Consider the following 26,182-nt stretch of genomic DNA (forward strand, 5'->3'; position numbering starts at 1 on the left):
AATCTGCACCCGGGTTACAAGTTGTGGGACTATTTTTTGTCACATTTGCAAAATCTGGAACTAAACTGCTCCTGGGTTGCAAATTGTGGGACTAAAAGTGTATATACCTCTTAAATGTTTGGCTTATGATCTAGACTTCTTACATACAAAGTGTCCTTTTGATTGATCCAGGACAATGCATTTCACTCTCTACTACCGTTGTTATTGTTGAGATACATATCCTTGTATATTCGGATGTGTATCTTCTGTAGTTATGTATAGCGATACATATCTTTGTATTTATTATTGAGCCCGCCTCCTTCCTTGTATAGTCGAGGACGTGGCCTATGTATGTAACGCCATATGCACCCAATCAATACATTGTGAGTTGCATCCCTTTCTACATGGTATCAGACACCTATCGTTCCTAACCTAGCCGCCGCGCCCCTCTCTCCCCGCGCGCGCCGCCCCACCCTCCAACCCTAGCGCCGCCGCCCTTGTGCCGCCGCTGCGTGTGCTCCTCTTCACGCCGCGCCGCCGCCGCACCTGCAGCCGCCGCCGCGCCTCCCTCCCCAACCCCGCGTTGTCGCCGTCCCCCGCGTGCGCGTCGTCATGTCGTCGGTCTCCAACGGCAGCAACCCCTTCGCCTACAACCCATGGACGGGGGTCATCTCCGCCTACAGCATGCCGGTGCCGCGCCCGCCGACTCACCAGGCGCACTTCACCGCGACACCTCCCTACGCCTCAGCCTTCACCGCCACGCCGCCGTCCTACACCCCGGCCTACCACACCGCGCCCGCACCTGGCTCTTACGCCGGTGACGGCAACTGGTTTATGGACACGGGCGCCTCGTCTCACATGGCCGCTCACCCGGGTAACCTTTTCCATTCTTTTCCCACTTCCACCGAGTCTCGCATCATTGTCGGTAATGGCGCCGGTCTTCCTATTTCTCACATAATTCTGCTAATTTTCCTTCTACTTCTAAACCACTGTCTCTTAATAATGTCCTTGTGTCTCCCCAGCTTATTCAGAATTTAGTCTCTGTTAAAACTCTTTCTCGTGACAACTCTGTGACTGTTGAATTTGACGCGTTTGGTTTTTCTATTAAGGACGCCCGCACCCGGATGGTCCTCCATCGATGTGAGAGCCCCGACGATTTGTATCCAGTGATGTCGCCTTCCAGCCCCGGCGCCGCACCTCGTGCTCTCTCCGCGGGCGTTGATCTTTGGCATGCTCGTCTTGGACATCCCAATGCCAACACGCTTCACCAAATAATGAGGGGTTTTTCGTTTTCATCTACTAAACAGTCTTCACATAGTTGCGAAGCATGTCGTCTTGGTAAACACGTTCGTCTTCCTTTTAGTCAGTCTTCCACCGTTGTATCTTTTCCTTTTGAGTTAATTCATAGTGATGTATGGACCTCTCCAATCCCGAGTAATTCTGGTCTTCTTTATTACCTAGTTATTCTTGATGATTTTTTCTCATTTTGTGTGGACATTTCCCCTCCGTAAAAAGTCCGATGTCGCCACCACTCTCACAGCCTTCTACGCCTATGTTTCCACCCAGTTTGGTCGCCCCATCCACGCCCTACAAACTGACAACGGAAAAGAGTTTGACAATGTCGCCGTCCGCACCCTACTCTCCTTTCACGACACTATTTTCCGTCTAACCTGTCCATACACGTCCCAACAAAACGGCCGTGCCAAGCGTATCCTCCGCACCCTCAATGACTGCGTCCGCACACTCCTATTCCACAGCCATGTTCCCCCCACCTTTTGGCCTGACGCCTTAGCCACCGCCACCCTTCTTGTCAACCTTCGTCCGTGTCGTCCCCGCTGGAACTATGCACCTCATCACCTCCTTTACGGTTCCCCTCCATCCTACGACGGTCTTCGGATTTTCGGTTGTCGTTGTTATCCTAGTATCGCCGCCACCACTCCTCATAAACTCGCCCCTCGTTCCGTTCTGTGTGTTTTCCTCGGCTACCCGGCTAACACCAAAGGCTACCGCTGCTATGATCCGGTTTCTCACCGCGTCATCACCTCCCGGCACGTGTACTTTGATGAGCATTGCTTTCCTTTTGCACAAAGACAGGTGGTCGCCACTCCTCCTTCGACTACCGATGGTTCCCGGCGTCGACCCCCTGCAGGTCCGCCGGCTGCAGTGCCCTCGAGCTCGGACTCGGGCACTGCCTCGTCGTTCTCCGCCGCGCCCTTGAGCTCTGGCTCGGGCGCTGCCTCGCCACCCTCTGGGTCACCCTTGAGCCATGTCTCGGGTGACCCCACGTCGACACCCGCGCCGACACCTGCGCCGACGCCCGCCTCGACGCCGCCTGCGTCGCCCTCGAGCCTCAGCTCGGGCGCCGCGCCGTCTTCGCTGGGCGACGCCCCTTCGCCGGGTTCATCCGCCTCGACGCCGCTTGCGTCACCCTCGAGCCTCAGCTCGGGCGCCGCGCCGTCTTCGCTAGGCGACGCCTCGCCTCCGCCTCCGCCTCCTCCGCCGCCGGCCACGGGGCCCCTCACGCGCGCCCGTGCAGGGATTCGCGTCCCGAGCACGCGGTACCCCTCGGACGAGTACGTCTGCACCGCGTCGACTTCCGCGCCTTCACCATCCACGCCATCGCCCCTGCCCGCCTCTGCCCAGGTTGCTCTCCGCGACCCGCAGTGGCTTGCGGCCATGCAGGACGAGTTCGACGCCCTGCAGCGGAACCAGACATGGACGCTTGTTCCCCGACCCCCTCACGCCAACATCATCACCGGGAAGTGGGTCTTCAAGCACAAGTTCCATCCAGACGGTACTCTCGACCGTCACAAGGCGCGGTGGGTGGTTCGTGGCTTTCGCCAGCGTGCCGACGTCGACTTCACCGACACCTTCGCCCCGGTTGTCAAGCCCGGGACAATCCGCACCGTCCTTCAGCTCGCGGTCTCCCGCGCGTGGCCCGTGCACCAGATGGATGTCTCCAACGCCTTCCTTCACGGCCATCTCGAGGAGCAGGTCTTCTGCCAGCAGCCCACGGGTTTCATCGACAACACCCACCCCGACCATGTGTGCCTACTCTCGCGCTCGTTATACGGGCTCAAGCAGGCCCCACGCGCCTGGTACCAGCGCATCGTAGCGTTTCTTCACCAACTCGGCTTCCGCTCCACCCGCTCCGATGCCTCGTTGTTTGTGTACAACAATGGCACCACCACTGCGTACCTGCTGCTCTACGTCGACGACATCATCTTGACGGCCAGCTCGACGAACCTATTGCGACAGATCACCGAGCGTCTTCGCGCTGAGTTTGCCCTCAAGGACTTGGTGCCCCTGCACTACTTCCTCGGCATCGAGGTCGTACGTCGCACCGACGGCTTCTTCCTTCATCAGCGCAAGTACGCCCACGAGCTCCTGGACCGTGCTGGTATGCATAATTGCAAACCCGCGGCTACGCCTGTCGACACGAAGTCCAAGCTCTCCGCCACGGATGGTTCGTTGGCCACAGACGCGTCACTTTATCGCTCCATCGTCGGTGCCCTGCAGTACCTCACCTTGACCCGCCCCGAGCTGCAGTATGCTGTCCAGCAGGTGTGCCTTCACATGCATGCTCCGCGGGATCCTCATTGGGCTGCGGTCAAGCGGATCCTCCGCTACATTCGTGGCACCATGGACTTCGGCCTCTCCCTCCACGCCTCCACCGCCACGGACATCGTCGCCTACTCGGACGCCGATTGGGCAGGCTGCCCCGACACGCGTCGCTTCACGTCTGGCTACTGCGTCTACTTCGGACCTTCGCTCATCTCCTGGTCGTCTAAGCGACAACCCACGGTCTCTCGCTCCAGCGCCGAAGCGGAGTACCGGGCTGTTGCCAACACGGTTGCCGAGGTCTCTTGGCTGCGGCAACTCCTCGTTGAGCTCTCATGTCCTGTTGCTAAAGCCATCGTGGTCTATTGCGACAACGTCTCCGCCGTCTACCTCTCCGCCAACCCGGTCCACCATCGCCGCACCAAGCATATTGAGCTGGATATCCACTTTGTTCGGGAACAGGTGGCCCTTGGACACATTCGAGTACTTCATGTGCCCACCTCCCAACAATTTGCGGATATCATGACTAAGGTTCACCCTACGGCGTCATTTGAGGAGTTCCGGTCCAGTCTATGCGTTCGACCAGGCGACGCTTCGACTGCGGGGGGTGTTGAGATACATATCCTTATATATCCGGATGTGTATCTTCTGTAGTTAGGTATAGCGATACATATCTTTGTATTTATTATTGGGTCCGCCTCCTTCCTTGTATAATCGAGGACGTGGCCTATATATGTAACGCCATATGCACCCAATCAATACATTGTGAGTTGCATCCCTTTCTACAGTTACTTCGTAGATTTCACATTTAACGCTCAAGTGATTGCGAATGCCCTATCTAAGTTCTATCATTTTTGCCCAGCATTCACTCAACATCCTCCAATTTGTCATATTTAATTAACCGCCCTCTATGTTTTGGAGGAGGAAGGAGTTTTGAAAATGCCCAACATGCTTGAACCAAGTGGGAAATCTATATTTTTCTATATTTCGTAGAATGCAGTTCCAGAAACATATTGAAAATATATTACTTATTTTCTTGTTAAAATTAGCGAGAAACAATTTTTCTAATATTGGCAGAATTATATAACTATATCTCCAGTGGTGTCCGTGTGGCGCCCAGTCATGTGCCACATGGACATGACATGTGGGGAAACCTTACCAAAGTCCGAAAATGTTCTTCAATAGGGTGAATTTCACAAGTATGCACAGTTTGTGGTTTTAAAAGGGTGATTCGCTGATAACTCCCGGCATGTATATTGTTGTGCACCTTGTGATAATCTAAGATTAAAAGAAAAGTTTCCAATAAAAGTCTCCAACTGAAGATTTGTACATGCTGATAGCACAAAGCTTTGTGTGCCTAATTGAGATCACATCAAACAACAACATCTCATTTGAATATGGGAGTTCATCGATGATCATCAAGTACTGTGAAATTGGTGTGCTTATTGCTTATTCAGATTAGTATCAACATTTGCAGTCAGAAAAAATATGTGTCACCAACACAAGCCCATTCTCCCCCATTGTCACTCCGTCCGAAAGATGGATGGATCACCAATGCATTCATCTCGAAATTTCAAAAAGAAGATCAAATGCATGCACGCACCACGCCACGATGCATTTCACCACACTAGCATAGCTTCTCCCTAGACAGAATGTATACATACAGCTTCTTCATTCCTCAGGAATTAGAGGAGGACTGGAAGGCGGGAGGTTCGGGGAGGGGCTGGTTGACGGCAAAGGAGTTGGACCGCGACACGGGCCGGGAGTAGGTTGACCGGCGGAACGTGCCGGCGGCCATCTCGTCTGCCGCATCGGCCGCTGCGTCGGGGTCGGACACCTCGCCTTCCCTCTCGCCGGGGATCTTGCACTTCTCGCCGAGGATGATGGCCTTCTTCCACAGCGTGTCCTCGGGGGCGTCCTGCTTCTCCCTGCGCTCCCGCTTGCTCAGCCGCATCTTGTCCGGGATGTTGGCGAGGTTCTTGGCAGTGCTGATGCCATGGCTGAGGCTCATGGAGACGGACAGTTTCCGCCGTGACGCCGCCACCGGCAGCGGCGCGGGCTCGATCGGCCCGTGCGTCGCCAGCTCCGGCGGCAGCGTCACCACCTCCTCCTCCACCTCCGATCCGGCGGCCTTCGTGTCCGCAGCCGCGGCGGCGTCGGGCTCCTGGCTGACGGCCTTGGGCTTGCGGCCGCAAGCAGAGCACATGGAGGAGGCGATCGCCACGGTGGCCGCGACGCACGCCACGAACAGGGATAGCGAGACAGCGTCGTGGGAGCCCAGGGGGAAGAAGTGCTCGCCGTCCCGCGGCGGAGGCGGCGACCACCTCGGCATTGTGGTCTTCTTCCCCGGCGAGGCGAGGAGAAGCTTCGTTGCTCGGGGGTTGTCGACGAGCTCCTCCTCTGCCCGAGAGGAACGAGAGGCTGCGCTCGTCAGACTTGTCTGTTCCCGCGCCTTTCCAAATTGGGAAGGGGGAAACGGCCGGTTTGGTTTCAGGGTGTGTGGCTGAGGGATTGTACTGGTTTGGCTCTTAAATTGGACAAACTAACTTTAGAGGTACATGCACGTTGGAGAAAAATAGGGCTTGCACCGGTGTAGTTTGTCAAATTAGCGACGGTTTGTTCCGATCAACGTGATCATCAATGTGGCTGGACGGCAGGAGTACCTATTTTTCAATGCAAGATTGTTGTTCTAAATAGTCACTCATTTAAGTAGCTTCCACCTCGTCTCCGCCATGTAGTGTTGCAAACATTTTTGATAACTGGTTACATGCTACTGATATCAAGTATATAATTCTAACTATGCTCGGTTTGCCGTAGATAATATGGTCGCTTTGTCTGTGAAGAAATGACAAGTTCTTTAACAGTACTAAATTATCTCTTATGCAGTTCATCTAGTGGTGTACTAGTTTGCTTTTTTTATAGTTGTCTATACAACATGTAATACTAGTACCAACTTATCTCTTATGCAGTTCATCTAGTGGTGTACTAGTTTGGTTTTTTTTATAGTTGTCTATACAACATGCAGAGAATCATGATCTATCTATGAAGGTTTTCAGGTAGTTGGAGGACACAATAAATTTTTTTAAAAGTGTTGTACGAAACCCTAGCTCCCGCGAGCGACCGGGAGCTCTCTGGTGGCGCCTCCCCTCAGCCCCCCAGCCCCCTTCTCCTCGCCGCCGCCAGAGGGCGCTGCCGGGCAAAGCCCGTGCGGGGCCGGCGGTGGTGCCTTTCTTCTCCCACGCGCGGGGGTGGAGGCGCGGGTCTCTGCGGTCATGGTGGGCGTCCCGCTGACGGAGGGCGCGACAGCGCGGTCGTCTCGGCGACGTCGCGGCGGCTCCGCGTTCCAGGCGGCGTCCTCGTGGCGACGGCTCCGCGTTCTAGGCGGCGTCGTTCGTGGCGGCGGGCGGCGTGGGCTTGCGTCGGCGGGCTGGTGGAGGGTGCTGGGGTCGCCGCTGACCCGACGCGTCGTGCTCTGCTTGTCCGCCCATGGTGGCCTGGTGCGCTGGCGGCGTTTCGATTTGCGGGCCTAGATGGGCTTGCCCGGGCCCAGATGGGCTCGAGCGAGCGACTCCCCCTCCTTTCCAGCGCTGGCTCAGCTCTGTATCTATGTCTTCGGAGGGCTGTCCCCTTGGTGGCCCTCTGACGGCGGTCGTGGCCGGAGTGCTCCGGCGGCAGCAGTGACCCAACTACCAGGAGCAGACCATCTCGATCTCGTTTCTGGCCGGTTTTGGGTGGCTGCTGCGGTGGCTTTTGGTGCGTTTCACCCTTCTCCGTCGACCTCTAGTTGCCTCCTGCTGCGGTGGTTCAGGCCGGCTTTTGGCGCGTCTCCATCTCGCCGTTGGGCGGTGTCGAGGGTACTCCTCGCCAATGCCCTCCGATAGGGGCTTAGGGTTGATGGAATCCTGTAGGCTGACACGAGACATCGGTTCACAGACAAGCGGGGAGAGCGATTTACCCAGGTTCGGGGCCCTCGATGAGGTAAAACCCTTACGTCCTGCCTGTCTGTTCTTTGATTATGAAGACAATGGGTTACAATGGGGTGCCGAATAGTTCGGCTGAGATCTAGTCGAGATTACTGTTGCTAGGGTTACCTAGCTCTAAGCTTTTCCTGGCTAAGGTTGCTAAGATTGTTCGTGTGTCCCTCGGCAGCCCCTCTCCTGGCCTTTATATAGGAGGCCAGGTCTCAAGGGTCCTAACCGAGTACGACTAGGTTTACAGTAGTTTAGATCCAATCTTTCCTTGTTTGTTTGCTTCCTTGTCTTGCCCTTCAAGGAATCATCTGGTGCGCCGACCTAGTGGCCCATCTCGCCTTCAGGTATCTTCATGGGCCTCCAATTAGCCAATACAGGATAGGGTAATGTGGGTTACCCGAAGGGTAGTGCCCACGTCAGTAGCCCCCGAGTGTCTAGCCGAAGTTAATTCGGGTAGAAACTAAAGTATGTCTTCTCCTGATGTTCTTCTCCTCCACTGTCCTTGTTCACCTTGAATCTGCTCTATCTTCATATTATCGGGTGCGCGTCAGCGCTCCCGATAGGAGTAGCCCCCGAGTCTAGGTGCGGATGCTCACAGTCCGCACGTAGACTCAAGTTGTACTACTCGAATATTTTCCTCTGCCGAGATCTTCATAAGTCATCCGATATATTTTCTTTACGCAATGAGTAACGTGCCCAACTGTTGTTTGGTTAACTGCCGATGGCAAAACACCGTTACCCTACACAGAATCAAGTCCCCGGGCATGATCCTGGAGTGCAAAAAACTTCTATCAGGTATGCATCACGAGCTCCCTATAGGAGTAACAGCCCCCGAGTGTCTAGGTGCGAGCGCTTTGCAACCGAGTGCTGACTCAAACCTTCTTCCTTCGACTGCTCATTCTGTCGAGTCTTCATTTTATCGGGTGCGCGTCAACGCTCCTAATGGAAGTAGCCCCCGAGTCTAGGTACGGATGCTCGAAATCCGTGCGTGGACTCAAATCCTTCATCCGATGACTTTTTATGTTTCCTTCGAATGCTTCCAAATTATGACGTCATTGCTGACGTGTAACTGCTGCAGGCTGATTTGACGGGTCCATCATGACGAGCTAGCCCTAGCCCTGCTCAATCAGTGTTTTAGGGCTTGACCACTATACGCGTAACGACCGAGGTGGCTCCTCGATTTTCGCGCAATCGTGGGCGTAGTGGGCCGTCAGTTCCTTCCCTTCCTCAAGCGCCACGTGCTTACTTTAACTTCTCCTTAAAATCTCCAAGGGACAAAAAGTTCTCAATTTTCTCCACGGTTCCCGCAGCATCTCCTCATTCTCCCTCTTCTTCCTTCTTTCGCCATTGTTGCGCCGCCGCCACAGTTTCAATCTTCCTCAGATCTCGCGATGGTGAAGAAGAAGAATACCGCCGCCGCTGCTAGCTCCACCAGCGAAGGTGCCGCTGCCAAGTCCTCCTCTTCTCTTCCGAAGGGGAGCGCTCCGAGCGCCCCTCCCCCAGCTCCGGCGCCGCCAGCGCCATCGGGCTCGATGGTCAAACCTGGGGACTGGGTAGCTTCAACCGTCACCAAGCGTGACGAAAAGAGGTCCCGAAGCTTAGGATTGATATCCTCCGACGCGGGAGATGTGATCCTTCCAGGTGCGATCTCTCGGCCTGATCCTCCTGCTGGATTTTCTGTGATGTTCTTATCTTTTCTTCATCGAGGCCTTTCGCTCCCCACTCATGGATTCCTCCTCCATCTCTTGCGGACGTATGAACTCCAATTATGGCAACTTACCCCCAACTCAATCCTCCATGTTGCTGTGTTCATCACCCTTTGCGAGGCGTTTTTGGGTATTGAACCTCATTTCGGGCTGTGGAAGAAGATCTTCTATGTGAAAAGATACAGCAGTAGTAATGGGTACTTTGTCACCGGAGGAGTAGGTTTTGTTGCTCGCTCAGAAGTTAATTACTTTAATTTTCCAATGAGAGAGTCCGTGCAAGGATGGAGGTTGAAATGGTTTTACGTTAAAGATTCCTCGTCACCCGAATGTCGACTCCCCTGCTATGCCGACGTTACTGAAGCCAAGCCCAAGGACTCTTGGAAGAACATCCTCTCAGCCGACGAAAGGGCCTCAGCCGAAGAATTGTTTGCCAAATTCCTTCAAATCAAAGAGGCTGACGGCCAAACTATGATTGGTACGGAGGTGGCAGCAGTTTTCCTGAAGCGCCGAATCCAGCCAGTCATGGCCAGAGTTCACCCAATGTGGTTGTACTCAGGTCCAAAGGATGAGACCAGGATTAATGCTGCCGATCTATCAGAAAAAGAGTTGCTTGATGAAGTTCGTCGTCTTACTTCCTTCAACCAGGAAGATTCGATTCCGCTGATCTCTTCTTATGCTCCCCTTGACGTTGATCATCCACCATCAGGGGTATTTTCCTTTCTTCACATCTCTATTATAGCTCCTTGCTTAGCCGACATGATTACCTTTGTTCTTACTTGTCATTTTTCTTTGCCAGATCCCTATGGCTTCTGAAAATACACGTGATTCACCGGATGATACTTCTGAGGGGAGAGGCTCCTCAATCCCTGTAGATTTTCACACCACCGATCAAACAGGTTTAGAGGATGAATATAATGGTCCGATGAATCTTGAAGTTGCCCACGCTGATCTTCCCTCCTCAGCCGATAACACTTGTATCGCAGATGGATCAGTGCGTAACGTCGACACTGATCGTGATACTTTTGTTGATGCAGCTGCGGATGGGGTCAGAGCTTCTCCTACGAAGAGATCAACCGGCGGCTTTGCCGATGAAGATGATCTCTTCGACATGTAAGTAGTTCCTTTCTGAAAGTTATACTGTGCCTTTTTTACCTTTCATACTCCTGTTATAATCACAGTCGACTGTTTACTTTTGCAGTGGCGAGGGCTTTATCGAGCCTCCTCCTAAAAAGGCCAAGTCTGATGCCGTTTCGCCGGTCGTGGTGGCTTCCGAAGCTTCGGCTCCTAAGGCTGCCCCCATGGCTCAAGCATCGACTGCGTCTTCCCTTTCCAAAGGGAAGGATATTTCTCCAACTGCTGCTACTGCGGCTCCTTTTTCTGTAAGTCCTCTTCTGATCTTAATACAAATTTCTTGGAGCGTGCCTTGTTTAATTGTTTTTCTTTCTCTCTTAAGGACCTGCGTGGCGTTATCTCTTCTCTGGAGGTTTTCGCCTCCCGATTCACTTCTCTAGAGGCTGACAAAGTTCGGCTGCAAGAAGAAGTCGAATCTTCCTCCTCAAAACTGGATGGCGCAGTCAAGATAGCTGCCGCGGCTCGCCAAGAGATTGATTATCTGAAGGAGGAGCTGGCCAGACTGAAAGGGAAGCTGAAGGAGGAAGAAGCATCCAGGCTGGTGGCTGAGGCTCGAGCAGCCGAAAAGGATGAAGTCCTTCGTCAATCTTCTTTGGCCTTGCTTGGTAATCTCTAACATACTTTTGTCGGGTGACGTTCTTATGGATTTAAACTTTTTGTCAATGACTGAATTTTTTCCTTCCTTTCTATTGCAGAGGCAGCAAACATTCCTGTCGATGCCCTGGAAAGAGTTCCAAATAACTCCCCAGCGAACGCTGTGTCAACGATTCTCGCTTCTCACCAGCTTACACAAGAGCTTCTCGTGAAGGGGAAGGGTGCTCTAGCGCGGATGCACTCGATGATCTTCCCCAAGATCAAGCAAGAGAAGACCCTGGGACAGCTGATCGATACCTTCGCGGTTGACACCAAGGAGGTCATCGAGGTATTCAAGCGTACATCGCGCACTTTTGGTGCTGTCCTTGCCTTCCAGCTTATGATGGGTTACGGCTTTAAGGGTGACATCGAGAAAATGACTAAGGGGCTTCCAAAAGGGCAAGACGGGCAGCCTGTTGATTTGAGCACCTTTAAGGTGTCTGCTCTTACTTGTGCCCGTTAGCTCCTTGAACTGGTTTCATCAAGGAAATCGTCGACTGGCCCTAGTTCATCGACTCAAACTCAGCTTCCTTGATTCTTGTAACAAACTTGTGCCTTGAGCTGATGCAAAATATTGCTCTGCCGCCAAACTCATGCTTTGTAATAAACTCCGTGCGAGCATTGTTGTAGGCACACTTTTGCTATGATATCACTTTCTTGCACTTCTCCCGATGGGAGTTATTTTGGACGTTGGGCTGTACCATATCCATCACTTCTTTATAACCAGTACTTTCTGCAGGTCTTCCCAGTACCCTCGTTTGCAGACGACTCGTTGGGTGCGCTTCCTGAAAGCGATCAGATCCAGCGCATGAAAGACCGGATGACACAGATGGAGAAGGATGTACGCAGCACTTATGCCTTAGCTGCCATCATCAATAAAAAGAGCGAGATTGCAGCCGACGTGGAGCGGTACATTCTTGGCGAGCTGCATAAGGCTACCGAAAGTTTAAACTGTAAGTTTCTTGATCCCTTTGCCTGCTTGCTAGCAACTTCTTGTCTGAGTCTTTTACTAATTCTTTTGGCGGTCATAGCGTTGAACCCTGCGGAAGAGAACAAGCGGATACACAAGCGGGTGCATGCTTTGACTCAGCTTTCCTCATCTGAAGAAATTTTCTGGCGGGAACACTCGAAGGCCTCGGCTGTCGTCAAATTTCAGGATCGAGTGCAACAGGTCCACCAGTTCTTCGACAAGTGCTACAAGGCCATGAGGGTAGTTTGGAAAACAATGTTTCCTCTGAATGCAGTTCCCCCTACCCTTTTGACTTTGATGTCTGAATTTGAAAGTGCCAAGAAGGTTTGGGAGCTAGTAAGATCTCAAGTCTTTGCAGGGGCCAAATGCACGCTTGCCCTTGTGCTTGCTTGTTATCCTTCAGTTTGCTTGCTGTCTATTGCCAACGCAACTGGTGATTTCGAGGAGCTGTACCCGAAGGTTTTAGCTCCTGCTCATGTAATTGTCGACAGGCTTGAGGAGATGTCAAAGGTACCTGAGGAAAAGGAAACTCCGCAAGGGTGATATAAAGGTGTAAAGTTACTTTTGTAAATTATATTGGCTAATTCATCCGAGTGTTCGGGTTTTTTGGGCCAAAAACTTCTTATCTGGTTGGTACATGAATGTGTACTTTTACCATGCCGTTGGCAAATATTTAAAGGGGCGAAGCTTAATTGCCCGTTGGATGTACGAGTACTAGTTGGTTAGCAAATCATTATGAGTGATCAGCTCGTGTTGCAGGTTTTGCTAAACCTGTTGTATGCGCAACTTTGCTTTCAACCGTTTGTAAATTTCGACAGTCATTCCCGAATTTTTCGGGTGTAATGATTCTGCCGATGAGCCCGTTGCTCTCTGATATTTCCATAAGTGAAATATCGAGCGTGGGTTGTGTGTAAGTTTTTCCAAACTCTTGCTTTGTACGGCACTCGTAGAGGCATCTGAAGCAGAGGGGAAAATTAATGTCCTTATTCTTCTTTGCAGTGCTCGTAGAGGCTTTTGCCCTGGGCGCTATCTTCTGCCGCGCGTTAAGTTATGCCGTTACTTGGCGGCAGCACGGTCGTAGATGCTTTAGATGACTGCAATACTTTAACAAGAATCGAAACTTAAGTACTTATTGATAGGGTAAATATGAAACTAGAGGGCGAAAACAAGAAGCCCTGTGTAAAGTAAAGGAAAAAAAATTTAAAACTAAGAGAGTGTTTTATCAAGGAAGGGGTTCTTCTCCTCTTCAGAGGCATCTTCCGATTTCTTCGTCATGCTGGTGGTTGCGACAGTGTTGTTGATTTCGCCAGATGCTTGGGCGGCGATTGTTAGCATCTTGCCGCCTCCTATCTCTTCTGTTTTGGCCACTGCCGAAACTTTTTCCGCTGATGCTTTTGCTGCTGGTGCTTCAGGAGTTGGCTTCTTCTTTATCTCCCTGTCGAGTTTTTCCTCCTTGATTTCTTGTATTGTCAATTTGGGCGGGGGGTCGACAGTCCCTTGTCGTAGCCCAAACTTTGCAGCAATCCTTTGGAAATCACGATCACAATTGTCTGAGCGTGAGAAGCTTCCGTAGACTGTGATGTTTGTCCCGTTGTTTCCTGGCATCTTCAGTTTGAGGTATGCATAGTGCGGTACGGCCATGAACTTGGCATACGCTGGTCTCCCGAGTATAGCGTGATACTGTGACTCCCAGTTCACCACTTCAAACTCGATCTTCTCCTTCCTGAAATTGTCGGCCCTGCCGAAGATGACATTCAGGTAGACTTTTCCAAGAGAGTGGCCCGGTGCGGTTAGAAGGATCCCGTGGAAGCAGGTGTCTGTTTCTTCCAACATGTTCATGGTGATCCCCATACTTCTAATTGTGTCGACAAAAATCAGGTTTAGCCCGCTTCCACCATCCATGAAAACTTTGCTCATCTTGAACCCCCCAATTTGTGCTTCGACTACCAAGGCGGCGTGCCCTGGCTTTGGTATGGTCATCGGGTGACATAGGCATCCCAAATGGGCCTGCCGAAGATAGTACCCGGGGTTTACTGAAGGCCCACTACCCGAAGAATAAAAAGATTCGGAAGACCAAGATAGTATTAAGGAAAGTTAGAGTTGTAATAGAAAGTCTTATTTGTAATCTTGCGGGATGAGTTAGAAACCTTCCCGGACTTTGTAACTTGTACAGCACGAATCCCTCGGTTCCTCTTCCTATATAAGGTGGAGTCGAGGGACGCAGAGATCATCGAATCATTGTTTACAAACCCTAGTTTTCATAATCGTCGAGTACTTTTCGGCTGAAACCTTCGAGATCTACTTGCCCTCTACTTCCAACTAAACCCTAGCCTACAATCCATAGGCATTGACAAGTTAATACCTTGTCAATTGGCACCGTCTGTGGGGATTAGAGGCGTAAGGATCTGATCTCGATGGCACGTTCAAGATTTTCGACATCATCAACCGCAAGCAACGCAATGGATCGAGGTAAACAGATCGCTGCTGGTCCTGTCGATTTTGTTCCTCACCCACCCTCCCGTTTGGATGCATATGCGTATCTGGCGGAGCCTATGGAGATGACGTTCGGAAGGTTTCGCTTTCGCGTCGAGAAGAAAGGATCGTATCGTGTCGAAATTCCGATTTCGTCGGGATCGTCGGCGGTCGATTCCGATTTTTCAAGCTATACATCGTCAACCGAATCAGGAGAAGAAGAAACTTCGTCGACACGCTACGTCAGCACCAGGGCAAGAGAGAAACTCGCCAAGATCTTCAGCGACATGTCGTTTGAGTCATCTGCGGACTCATATATAAGCGATGGCTCAAGCAGTGTCGACAGTTACGACTTCATCGACAAATCTACTACAGTGGGCAAGGTCTTCACCAATCTCAATGATGGTGTCACCAAACCCAACATAGATCTAAACACAAAATATCATCAGATTTATGTCATTGGAGAGCCAAGAAATGACCAAGAGGAAACATCTGAGGCTTTCGACGATCTGGGAAATCCATACGTCGATCCCTCCGATCTGCGACGAGGCCTGGGCAATAAGTACGTCGGGCCACAGCCGCGACACAGAGTTCAACTCCCGTAAGCAGCGTGGGATAGAGCCGCGAGAGCTATGGACGGCTTAGAACCAATGGCCACCACAGCCACGCCAGAGGAATTGCAAGCATATCAATATAGGCTCGCACGAGGTGCAAGAGAATTGGAAAAACAGACAGCTGAGTTAAGCAGAAGAAAGGATGCAGCTTCTGTATCCAGCAGGAGAAGAGCAGAGCTGAGTCGACAATCTAGAACTTCGGGTGATAGCCACAGAAAGGCTCGGAACAGAGCAAGATCAAGGTTACAACACATACCCGAAGCAGAAAGAGAGCACTTGGTCCAAAACCTCGACATGTCCTTTATGTCGATAGATACAAGAGGAAACATCATCCCTAAGACACCAGAGGCTGGGTATATGGCGACACATGCTTTTATCCTCGCATCTAAACCACCTCTAGGAGATCCAAGGGAAACATTATACAATATGGCGATAGCAGGAGTTGGAGCTATGGGGACAGCGTTTGTATCAACGCCTCCCAAAGGAGCGGCAAGGCAAAATAGTCCACGACCTGCAGCAGCAGCAGCGGCAGCCCCTGAAGGACCAAGTGGAGCAAGAGACACGGCAGCACAAGCAAGGGTCGACAGAGCGCGGCAAAGCAGAAGCGAACATCGGCAATCCCCAGAGCTTAACAACGAGGATATGTGTGGCTTGCCGTGCTTCACGAGGAGAGTCCGAAAAACTCGAGTCCCTTCAGGATTCAAGTTACCTGACAACTTCAAGAAATTCGACGGCCTTCAAGATCCAGAGGACTGGCTAGTTGATTATCTCGAGACGGTGAAGCTCACAGGAGGAACCAGGGCAACAGCTATGCAAAGCATCCAGGTGCATTTGAGTGGAGCCGCACGATCTTGGATAAAGAAACTTCCTCCAGGATCTATCGACAGCTGGGAAAGCTTCGAGGACGTGTTCGTCAAGAACTTCCGGTCCACATGCAAAAAACCTGCGTCGTTGGAGGAGTTGAGAGCATGTCGACAAAAGCCGGACGAGCCAATGAGAAAATATATCCAAAGGTGGAACATCATCAAAAACTCGGCAGAAAATATATCTGACGAGAGAGAGCGATAGATGCGTTTGTCGCAGGAATCAGGCGTGGAGATTTTGTCGAAGACTTGGGAAGGACCAACCCAAAGATAGTATCCGCGTTAATGGAAATAGCAAACAGATGGGCAGATGGAGAAGATGCTGTCCACAACAAACGGCACAGGTCGCCAGAGGAGGACCGTGGTCGAAATTATCAACCGAGGCGACGATTTCCTCGGCGGTACCGAACTATGATGCTCCGGGACAAATTTCGGCAGGTTTTCGGGCAAACACGGGAGGAAACAACGAGAGATGATTATCGAGAGAAGCAATGAGCAACGAGGCGATAATAGAGACGATTCTCGAAACAACGAGGCAAAATAGCGGGCCTAGGTTCCCGAGGCCTTTCGTGTCTCCGAAGAGATGATGAATGGGCCGTGTCGGATGCACTTTTCCTCGACGACAACGGAAAAGACAGTCGGGACACTGCAGAAAGATTGTCGCAATTTCCGAGGCAATGTTAAGGTGGGCGAGCACGCTAACGCTCGGGCAGCACGAGAGAAATCCTCGAGAACCCAGGAGCGAGATTCACTTGCCACCTCCCCCGCGATCACGAAGACAATCGACATTAGCTCGTAATAGCGGCAGCACCTCCACCACCATCTTACGTTGATCCTAACTCCAACGGAGCGGTGTCGATGATTCGAAGGGAAGGCCATCCAATAGAGCTCGAAAGTAATCTCACGACAGTGTTCATGGCGAGAAAAATGCCTCCACCAACGGTCGAGTATCTTAATTGGTCGGGACAAGATATTGGCTTCACCATAGCGAGATCATCCGCAGCAAGTTCCTCGACCGGGCGATCAGCACTTATCTTACCAGCAGTTATTGCAGGATTTGATGTCTCTCGAGTGTTCATAGATGGCGGCAGCAGCTTAAACCTTATGTATGCAGATACATTGAGGAAGATGAACATATCCCTAGCAAACTTGAAGCCAACAGACACGAGGTTCCATGGTATCACACCGGAGAAACCAAGTTATCCATTGGGAAAGATTAATCTCGACGTTCAGTTCGGAACCCGAGAGAATTATAGAATCGAAAAGCTGGAATTTGAAGTTGTGGATTTTCTGTCGCAGTACCACGCTCTGTTGGGATGACCAGCATATGCTAGATTTATGGCGGTACCACATTATACATACCTGTTGTGGAGGATGCCTGGACCTAAGGGACCAATCACAGTCAAAGGAAGCTTCGCCTTAGCCGATAAGTGCGATAAGGATTTTCATCGGATATCAGAAACTTTCGGGATGCAAGCTGAGTATCTGGCGTCAAGGAGTATGACTGACTATGACGTGCTGCCAGACGTTGGAAGGCCAAATAAAGAATCAACTTTCAACACCGAGAAAAATTCTAAAGAGGTGCAGATTCACCCGACAGACCCGAAAAAGACGACGTCCATCGCAAACGACATGGACCTCGCATAGGAAAGCGCGCTCGTCGAGTTCCTCCGTGAGAACTGGAAAATCTTCGCATGGTGTCCAGCTGACATGCCAGGAGTACCCAGGGAACTTGCCGAGCACCACCTAAACTTGGATCCACTAGCGAGACCAATCAAACAACCTTTGCGGAGTTTTTCGGAACCAAACCGCAAGGCCATACTGTCAGAAATCGATCGACTACGAGAAGCTGGTTTTATCAAGGAGTTGCACACAGAAGCCACATGGGTAGCAAATCTTGTGATGGTGCCGAAGAAAAACACTAAGGTCCTTCGCATGTGCGTCGACTTTACGTGTCTCAATAAACATTGTCCAAAGGATCACTTTCCCCTCCCGAGGATCGATCAAATTATCGACTCCACGGCTGGATGTGAACGTCTTTCCTTCCTGGACGCATATTCTGGTTACAACCAGATCAGATTGAAAGAAGAAGATGAAGTAAAGACATCGTTCATCACACCTTATGGCGTGTTTTGCTACAGAACAATGCCATTTGGTCTGAAAAACGCGGGAGCAACATATCAGAGGATGATGCAGAAGTGTTTGGCGACACAAATTGGGAAAAACGCACAAGTATACATTGACGATGTCGTCATAACGTCAAAAAAGGGGGCAACGCTGATCGAGGATCTCAAGGAAACCTTTGACAACCTCGACAAATTCTGCCTCAAGCTGAACCCGACGAAGTGTTCTTTTGGCGTCCCAGCAGGAGAACTTCTGGGGTTTCTAGTTTCAGCAAGAGGGATTGAAGCAAATCCCGACAAAATACAAGCTATCGTAACAATGAGGAAGTCAACAAAGTTGAAAGAAATACAGCAGCTAACTGGGCGAGTCGCAGCTTTGAGCAGATTCGTCGCCAGGCTGGGAGAAAAAGTGTTACCATTTTACGCTCTGATAAAGCAAGGAGAGAAATTCCAGTGGAACGAAGAGGCCAACAGAGCTTTCGAGGATTTGAAGCGCACAATCTCGACACCACCAATTTTGGTGGCGCCGAAGGAAAAGGAACCTCTCCTGCTGTATATTGCAGCCACGCCCCAAGTGGTTAGCACGGTGCTAGTTGTTGAAAGAGAAGAAGGAAAACTCCATGGAGTGCAAAGGCCAGTATATTTCATCAGTGAAGTTTTATCGCCTTCCAAACAGCGGTACCCGCAGTACCAGAAACTAGCATATGGAGTAATTGCAACGGCAAGGAAGTTGCGCCACTATTTTTTGGCACACCCGATAATAGTAGTCAACGAAGCGCCTCTTTCAAATATACTGAACAATCCAGAAGCTACAGGGCGTGTCTCCCTTTGGGGAATAGAACTTTCCCCTCGGGACATCACGTATGAAAAAAGAAAGGCAATCAAGTCGCAAGTTCTGCCAGATTTCATTGCAGAGTGGATGGAGCTACAAATCACGGGACCCCCAGATTTGTCGAGAACTTGGACCATGAACTTCGATGGGTCCAAGAGAGTAGAAGGAGCTGGCGCAGGAGTAGTACTTATATCACCTGAAGGCGACAAGTTGAAATACGTCCTTCGGATGACGTTCCCTAACGCATCTAACAATGAAGCAGAATATGAAGCCCTCATACACGGGATGAAGTTGGCGAAAGCTTGCGGTGCAACTCGATTAAAAATCTTTGGCGACTCACAATTGGTGGCTCAGCAAGTTATGAACCAATGTGATGCAGTCAATGATAGCATGATGGCATACAAGGAGGTGTACAATGAGCTCGAGAAGCAGTTTGATGGATGCGAGGTAAATCACATCAGCAGATTGAGCAATGATGAAGCCGACGTTCTCGCAAACATCGGGTCGCAGTGCCTCCCAATTCCGCCAGGTGTATTTTGGGAAGAAATAGCGGAGAGATCCACGAAGCCGAAAAAGGTGCAGAAAAAAGCAAAGGAAGAGAAAACTTCGGCGCCCCTCAAAGAAACAACGGAGGACGAAGGGGACCAAGAGCTTGTGATGATGGTAGAAATTCCTTGGATGCAAGCATATATATCATACATCCTCAGGAAAGAAATACCCGACGATCCAGTTGAGGCAAGGCGAGTTATTCGACGATCCAAAGCTTTCACAGTGATCAAAGGGGAATTATACAAGCGAAGTATTTCAGGCGTCCTGCAAAGGTGTGTCACACCCGAAGAAGGAAGAATAATTCTGAAGGATGTACACGAAGGAATATGTGGCCACCACGCAAGTAGTCGAGCTATTGCAACCAAGGTTTTTCGGGCAGGATTCTATTGGTTGACAGCAATCGAGGATGCCAAGGAAATAGTACGAACCTGCGACGCGTGTCAAAGGTTTGCCGCAAAACCTCACTCTCCAGCGGCAGAACTAACACCAATACCATTGTCATGGCCCTTTGCCCAATGGGGACTCGATATGGTGGGCAAGTTGCACAAAGCTTCGCCTGGAGGGTATGAGTACTTGCTGGTCGCTGTCGACAAATTCACCAAGTGGGTAGAAGCGAAGCCAATAAATTCACCAGATGCAGCGTCGGCAATAAAGTTTGTGAAAGGCCTCGTTTTTCGGTTTGGCGTGCCTCATAGCATTGTTACAGATAATGGTTCAAACTTCACATCCAAGGAATTCAAGGAATATCGCGAAGTAGGCATTAAATTTCACTTTGCGTCAGTTGGGCACCCGCAAACTAACGGACAAGTCAAGAAAGCCAATGGTATCATCTGCAACGGCCTCAAGAAGCGCCTGCTAGGGCCACTTGAAAAAGCTCGACATACTTGGCCAGAGGAATTGCCAAGTGTTTTGTGGAGCATCCGAACAACACCAAATACGGCGACACAAGAAACTCCGTTTTTTCTCGTCCACGGAGCCGAAGCGGTATTACCAATTGAAATAGAGCATGATTCTCCAAGAGTAACAGAGTATGACGAAGAAACATCACAAAAAGCTCGGGAGGATGATATGGATGCACTCGACGAAGCTCGAGATGAAGTACTTTCACGAGTCACCAAATACCAGCAAGACCTCAAAAACTACCACAGTCAACGGTTAAGGCCAAGGTCTTTTCAGGTCGGGGATTTGGTCTTGCGGTTAAATCAAAAAAGTACTGAGAAGCTCGAATCACCATGGCTAGGTCCTTACGTCATCACGGAAGTCATCGACGGAGGAGCATACAGGATCAAGGACAAGAAGACGGGGGCTCCCGAGAAAAACCCCTGGAACGTAGCACAGCTCAGGCGGTTCTACGCCTAGAGTCGAAATATAGTCCTTCTCTGTAAAAATACAATGTACTGAAACGCCCGCGAGTTTTCAGACGCACTCTTTTCCTTTTCGGGGCACCGAGTGGGGCCGGAAAGGTTTTTAATGAGGCGGGCTCGCGGTGCTGCAATATAATAAAGATAGTGGAGATATATTTCTTATTTTTCGACACGCTCGGGGGCTCAACGCCTTCAAGTCTCAAAATACGTACAATATAGACAAACTAGACTTACCAAAATATTTCGCCTTGGTACATTAAATACCTCGCCAAATATAACAATCGGAAGCTAACAATTATAAATATAGTGTACACGTCAAAAATCTTATTGCTTTGGTCCAAGAACCTCGCAACAAAAATATAGAACTTCGACATTAAGATACTTGAGGGCTTGCAATCCGATGTCTTATTACAACAGAAGGGAAAATCTTCGAAACAGTATAGACTCCAGCCAAAGGCTCGGGGGCTCGGTGGTTTAAAATAGGAAACATACAGAGTTAACAGCTTTACAATATAGATTGTGTTTACAAATACACAAGAATGTATCAATAATGGAAATACAGCAAGAAGAGGAAAAAGTATTCAAGGGAAACCTAGCACATGGTCTATGGTTATTCGCTCAGTAGAAGGACGAGTACTATGCTCAGCATAGCTTCCCTTCACGAAGAACTCAGAATCCATCCGAAGAAGTTCATCCATCATATCTTCGGCAACAGGAGTAACCAAATCATCAATCTTGCCCATATTTCTCTTTTTCTTTGCCATTTTTGCCAGGCAAGTAGGAACAATTTGATCTATGGGCAATTTTGGATGACAAATCTTTATCATCACCATGGCAAATCTAGCGCCAGCAGAAAGTTGAGCCCGCACAAAACCATGGATTCGAGGAGCATCTCGAAATTTTTCCATTAAAGCCGGAAGGGTCTCTGGCATCTTATTCCGAGGGAACATGGTCCCATAAACTAAGAATAAAGTTTTCGTACAGAAGTCAAGGAAGTCACGGACCTGAGCCGCGCGATCTTGAAATCTAACGATTTGGCGAGTACGCTCAGGAGTAACCCAAAAGTTAGACCCATGTTGCGCAGCCAGTCTCAGCAAAACAGCGGTTCGAGCTTCAACACGTTGGTCTTCGGCAGCAGTATCCAGAAAAGAGCCTGGCACAGCAAACAAAATATCAAGGAACGAATAAAAAAGAACAACATCCAACACGGTCATGAGCAGGAAACATACCTGTCATATCCAAACTAGCGTCAGTCATTAGCTGAAGCATATAATTCTCGCGAGAAGAAGTTTCAGCAGCCTCAACAATAGCAGCATCCTTCGCAGCGATGGCCTCCTTTGCCTGTTGAAGAGCAATTTTCTCTCCTTCAGATGCTTTTCGAGATTGTTCCATCATTGCCAGAGTCTGTTTCTTCATGGATTGAAGTTGTTGTCGAAGTTCTTGCAAATCTTCCGGCAAATGTTTGCTTGAAGAACCTTCGAGGGGATTATCATCGACTAGTATTTTCTTCGAGAAGGAAGAAGCAGGTGAAGCATCGGCAGAGCAAGGATTGGTCGAATAGTTATCAAATATTAACTGGAAAAGAAAGCGACAGGATCAATGGTAGTGCCAGAAGGAATTTCATTGATTTCTAGAAAAATTTACATAGACATTACAAATGAAGTTCTCCAAAAGGACTACCAGGATAATTGTCGCCACAGCTAAATTGGCGACAAGGACAAAAGAGAGAGAGAAAGCAAAGAAAAAAAAGAGGCATGCAACTAGACCTCCGGCCTCGATGAGCTAGGAGTTGAAGATGGCTTGATCCCGAGATAGGCCAGGATTTTCTTCGTATTGGGCTTGGCTGCCTTGATCAAAGACCACCATTTTGTTTGCTCTATCTGCTCGATGTCGCCAACCTTCATCCAGTCAACAGTTTGTTGGCTGTCAGCGACCAAGGCAACAGTGCTCTCGACAGCAATCTTCATGTTCTCCTGGCGCATTTTCAGTCCAAGGTCCTCTGATGGATTGAAGCTCTAGGCAAGGGCAAGGAAAGTCTTGGGCTCCTCTTTTTTCGGGAAGAAGTAGGGGAATAGCTTCGACAATCCTGCGTCAGCATTCACCACGCCTTCACGAATTTCGGATCCATGAAACTCCAGATAAGAAAGTGCGTCAAGGAGAGGATCATTGTCGGGATTCTCCAGATCAAACTCTTGGTTTGTTTGGCCTGCAACAGGAAATAAACGTTGGTCAAAAGCAAGAAAAAGCAGGTCCTATAAAAAATAGAAGGGATCGATAACATTACCTTTGAAGCGCCGATTTTGCGAATTCAGGCGCTTGAGGATCCCCTTTTCACGAGTAGCCTGTGCGGCTTTGTGCTCGTTTAAAGCAGTTTCAGTATCTTCAAGTCTCTTCTGCAGTTCTTCGACACTAGCAGCTTTTGCCTTGGCTTCATTAGCCTCTGCTTTGGCTTCGCTAGCAACAAGTTCGGCTTTCTTGCGGGCCGCTTCACTTTGCTCCAGTTTTTGAGCAAGAGTGTCGGCAAGCTTGTTGGCCTCTGCAAGTTTCTCTGTCGAAAGAAAAGAAAGGTCAAAATTGCGACAAAAAAAGGAGCAAGAAGTCAGAAACAACGACAGCAAAAAAGTTATTACCTTCAGTTCTGCTGGCATACTCACGGTACCCAATGAATTGGGATCCGATGCGAATAAGCTCTTTGATCATGGGCTGTCAAAGAAGAACAAAGAAAGAGAAACATCGGTATGGAAAAAGAATGAAGGCGTAAAAAAAAAGCAAATAGAGGAAATATAGATATTGGCAAGAAATTTTTTTTAAAAAAAACTTACATCATCCAAGAGCGGAGTAGAAGAGCTACCCAATTGAGGGGCAGGCTTAATGATCGTTTCAATCCTTGTCCTTTTTGGTGAAGGAGCAAGGGGGCTTGAAGGTGGAGTAGTGGTGACGACGTTTTGTTGAGGAGGCGAGGATTCTTCTCCCTCAACTAGCGTCTCCGAGGCAAGTAAAGTATGTGACGTGCTCGTCCGAGGAGCCACGTCAAAATTTGGTACTTCTTCCTCATCATCGCTGTGATTAAAAATCGACAGCATAAAAAGCAAGATAAGACAAAAGTTTCGAATACAGAAATAAGGAGAAATAAAAATGACTTACGAGCTGACGAGGGATTCAAGATAAGGATCATAAGTTGCCTTCTGACGTGAAGGATCAACTTCTTCGGCTTTGGAAGTGCCGGAATCTTCGGCATCATTCCTTTTCCTTTTGCCTTTTGGAGAAACAGCAGGAGGAGGAGATAGTGCCGACGCAGTGCCTTCGGAAGATCCCGCAGATTTTCGAGAATCCACGGGTTCATTCACAAAAGACGGAGCTTCTTGATTATCATCAGTGACAATGGCCCTTTCTTCGACCTCTCCACCTTCAGGAAGAGGAGGAAGCGAGACAAGGTCTGGATGATTCTGTACAAAATAAAACAGGGAGAGACATCAGAAAAGAAGTTATATATATAAAAAAAAAGATAGCAAAGCAACAACAAGACAATAGACAAAGGTTACCTTGGGAAGTGGATTGGCGGCGCTGAATGGTGTCACACGGCAAGAAGAAGGGACAGCATCTTTTTTGCTGAGAGACGAGATTTTTCGGACAAGTTTTTCTAAATCCTTGACCTCCAAATTCACCGACAGCCGATCTACATCCTCGTCGCCAGCATATTTCCATAGAGGATATTTGCGAGCCTGAAGCGGCTGCACTCTAGTCCTAAGAAAGTATGCAGTGATTTGGACACCCGATAACTCTTTGCCGCGAGTATTTTGCAACTCGTGGATACAAGCCATCAAGGTTTCTGTCGACGCCCTTTCTTCTTCGGTGGCCTCCGCGTCCCAGGAGCGGCGGCGAAAGATTTTCTCGGCGCCATCAAAAGGAGGGATGTTGTCCTCCGCACATCCATGGTTCTCCTCCTGAATGTACAACCACTTCTTGCGCCATCCTTGAACTGAGTCAGGAAGCTTGACGTCGTAGTAGTCGACGGTGGGCGAGAAATCACAACGCCGCCTATATTATAGGCGACATTGGGCGAGCCATTACGGCGGCAGAAGAAAATGCGCTTCCATAGCGCCCAGTTAGGCTGGACGCCAAGGAAGGCCTCGCACAGAGTGATGAAAATGGAGATATGGAGGATTGAATTTGGCGTGAGGTGGTGGAGCTGCAGACCGTAGATAAAAAGAAGTCCACGGAGAAAAGGATGAATGGGGGCGGAAAGACCGCGGATGAGGTGATCGACAAAACTTACCCGGTACCCCATTGGAGGGGTTGGGTAGCTTTCCTCACTGGGGAAGCACAGTGCCTTGGGTTTCTTGCTGATCCCCAGCTTCTTGAGCATGTTGATGTCTTGAGTGGAAATCTTCGATCTTTCCCACTCCGCCGCCCCAAGATCCACGGCGGCCATGGAGGACTCCGGCGTGCTGTGCCTTGTCAATCGACGAGGTGGCATCAACAATGGCGCAGGGTTTGCAGCTTGGAGGCGAGGAGTTTAGGAGGCTGTGGATCGCAGGAGGAATTTGCAGATGAGAGAAGTAGGACGGCGCGAGCGGAAGTGCTCAAGGAGGAAGAAGACGAACTTATATAGGGGTGCGGTGAAACGACGAACCGTTGGATAAGGAAAATGTGTGACAGATGATAGCCACGTGGCAACAAGGGTAAAAGAGTAATTCAACGTTGGGGAAGTTACGGTGCATGCGCCAGAAAAAGCGGAGGACGTGTGTCCCCCACTTGCATGACGTGTCAACATAGTGGATTAATTGGGCCCGCATGGCAGCGAGAAAAGACTTGTCGCAAATTTTTGACTAGCAATCGTGGCTATCGTCAGCAACAACGTCATCTTGGCAGAAGAAAAAATTCGACTCCACAGCTTCATAAAAGGCGACACGGAAAAATAATGCTGAGCCTTTGATAAAATACAAGTTTTTTGATCAAATGCTCGGGGGCTACTTTGGAAAAAAGGAAAAGATCCAGAAGGACAAGATGGAAATGGCGTGAGCCTATGACCAAATACAAATATTTGTTCATAGCCTCGGGGGCTACTCCCATCGGGAGCGCTGTTCGCGCACCCGAGAAATTATAAAACTTCGGGAAATGAAAGAAAATATAGCGGCATAAGGCGTGGAGCCTACACCCAAGTATAAGTCCTTGGCTGTAGCCTCGGGGGCTACTCCCATCGGGAACGCTGCTCGCGTGCCCGATGAAATTATAAAAAAGAATGAAAGAAAGAGAAAAAGAAAGATAGAAGAGCAAAAGAGTATATTTCGAGTTATAATTAACTCTACATATACTCCCATCGGGAGGGCAATATAAGTCATCTTTGACTCGATAAAATGTGCTATTCCAACAGCCGAAAAAGCACTCGACAATATATTCTCAGAACGCCAAAG

At 49.8% G+C, this 26,182-nt stretch overlaps 1 protein-coding gene and 1 long non-coding RNA gene across 2 annotated transcripts; both read right to left on the minus strand.

The window, feature by feature from the left end:
* Positions 1 to 4,963: 4,963 nt before the first annotated feature.
* On the minus strand, positions 4,964 to 6,030 carry LOC127311264 (uncharacterized). Its single transcript, XM_051341652.1, has one exon. The coding sequence runs from the start codon at positions 5,870 to 5,872 to the stop codon at positions 5,219 to 5,221; it is 654 nt and encodes a 217-aa protein (XP_051197612.1). The 5' UTR covers positions 5,873 to 6,030; the 3' UTR covers positions 4,964 to 5,218.
* Positions 6,031 to 23,197: 17,167 nt separating this feature from the next.
* Positions 23,198 to 23,717, minus strand: LOC139833052 (uncharacterized). Its single transcript, XR_011748110.1, has 3 exons — positions 23,591 to 23,717; positions 23,399 to 23,471; positions 23,198 to 23,316 (listed from the first exon to the last, which is right to left on the minus strand). It is a non-coding gene; the product is annotated as an uncharacterized lncRNA (long non-coding RNA).
* Positions 23,718 to 26,182: the final 2,465 nt, after the last annotated feature.

This window comes from Lolium perenne, chromosome 7, assembly GCF_019359855.2.
Source record: "Lolium perenne isolate Kyuss_39 chromosome 7, Kyuss_2.0, whole genome shotgun sequence".
Lineage (NCBI taxonomy): Eukaryota > Viridiplantae > Streptophyta > Magnoliopsida > Poales > Poaceae > Lolium > Lolium perenne.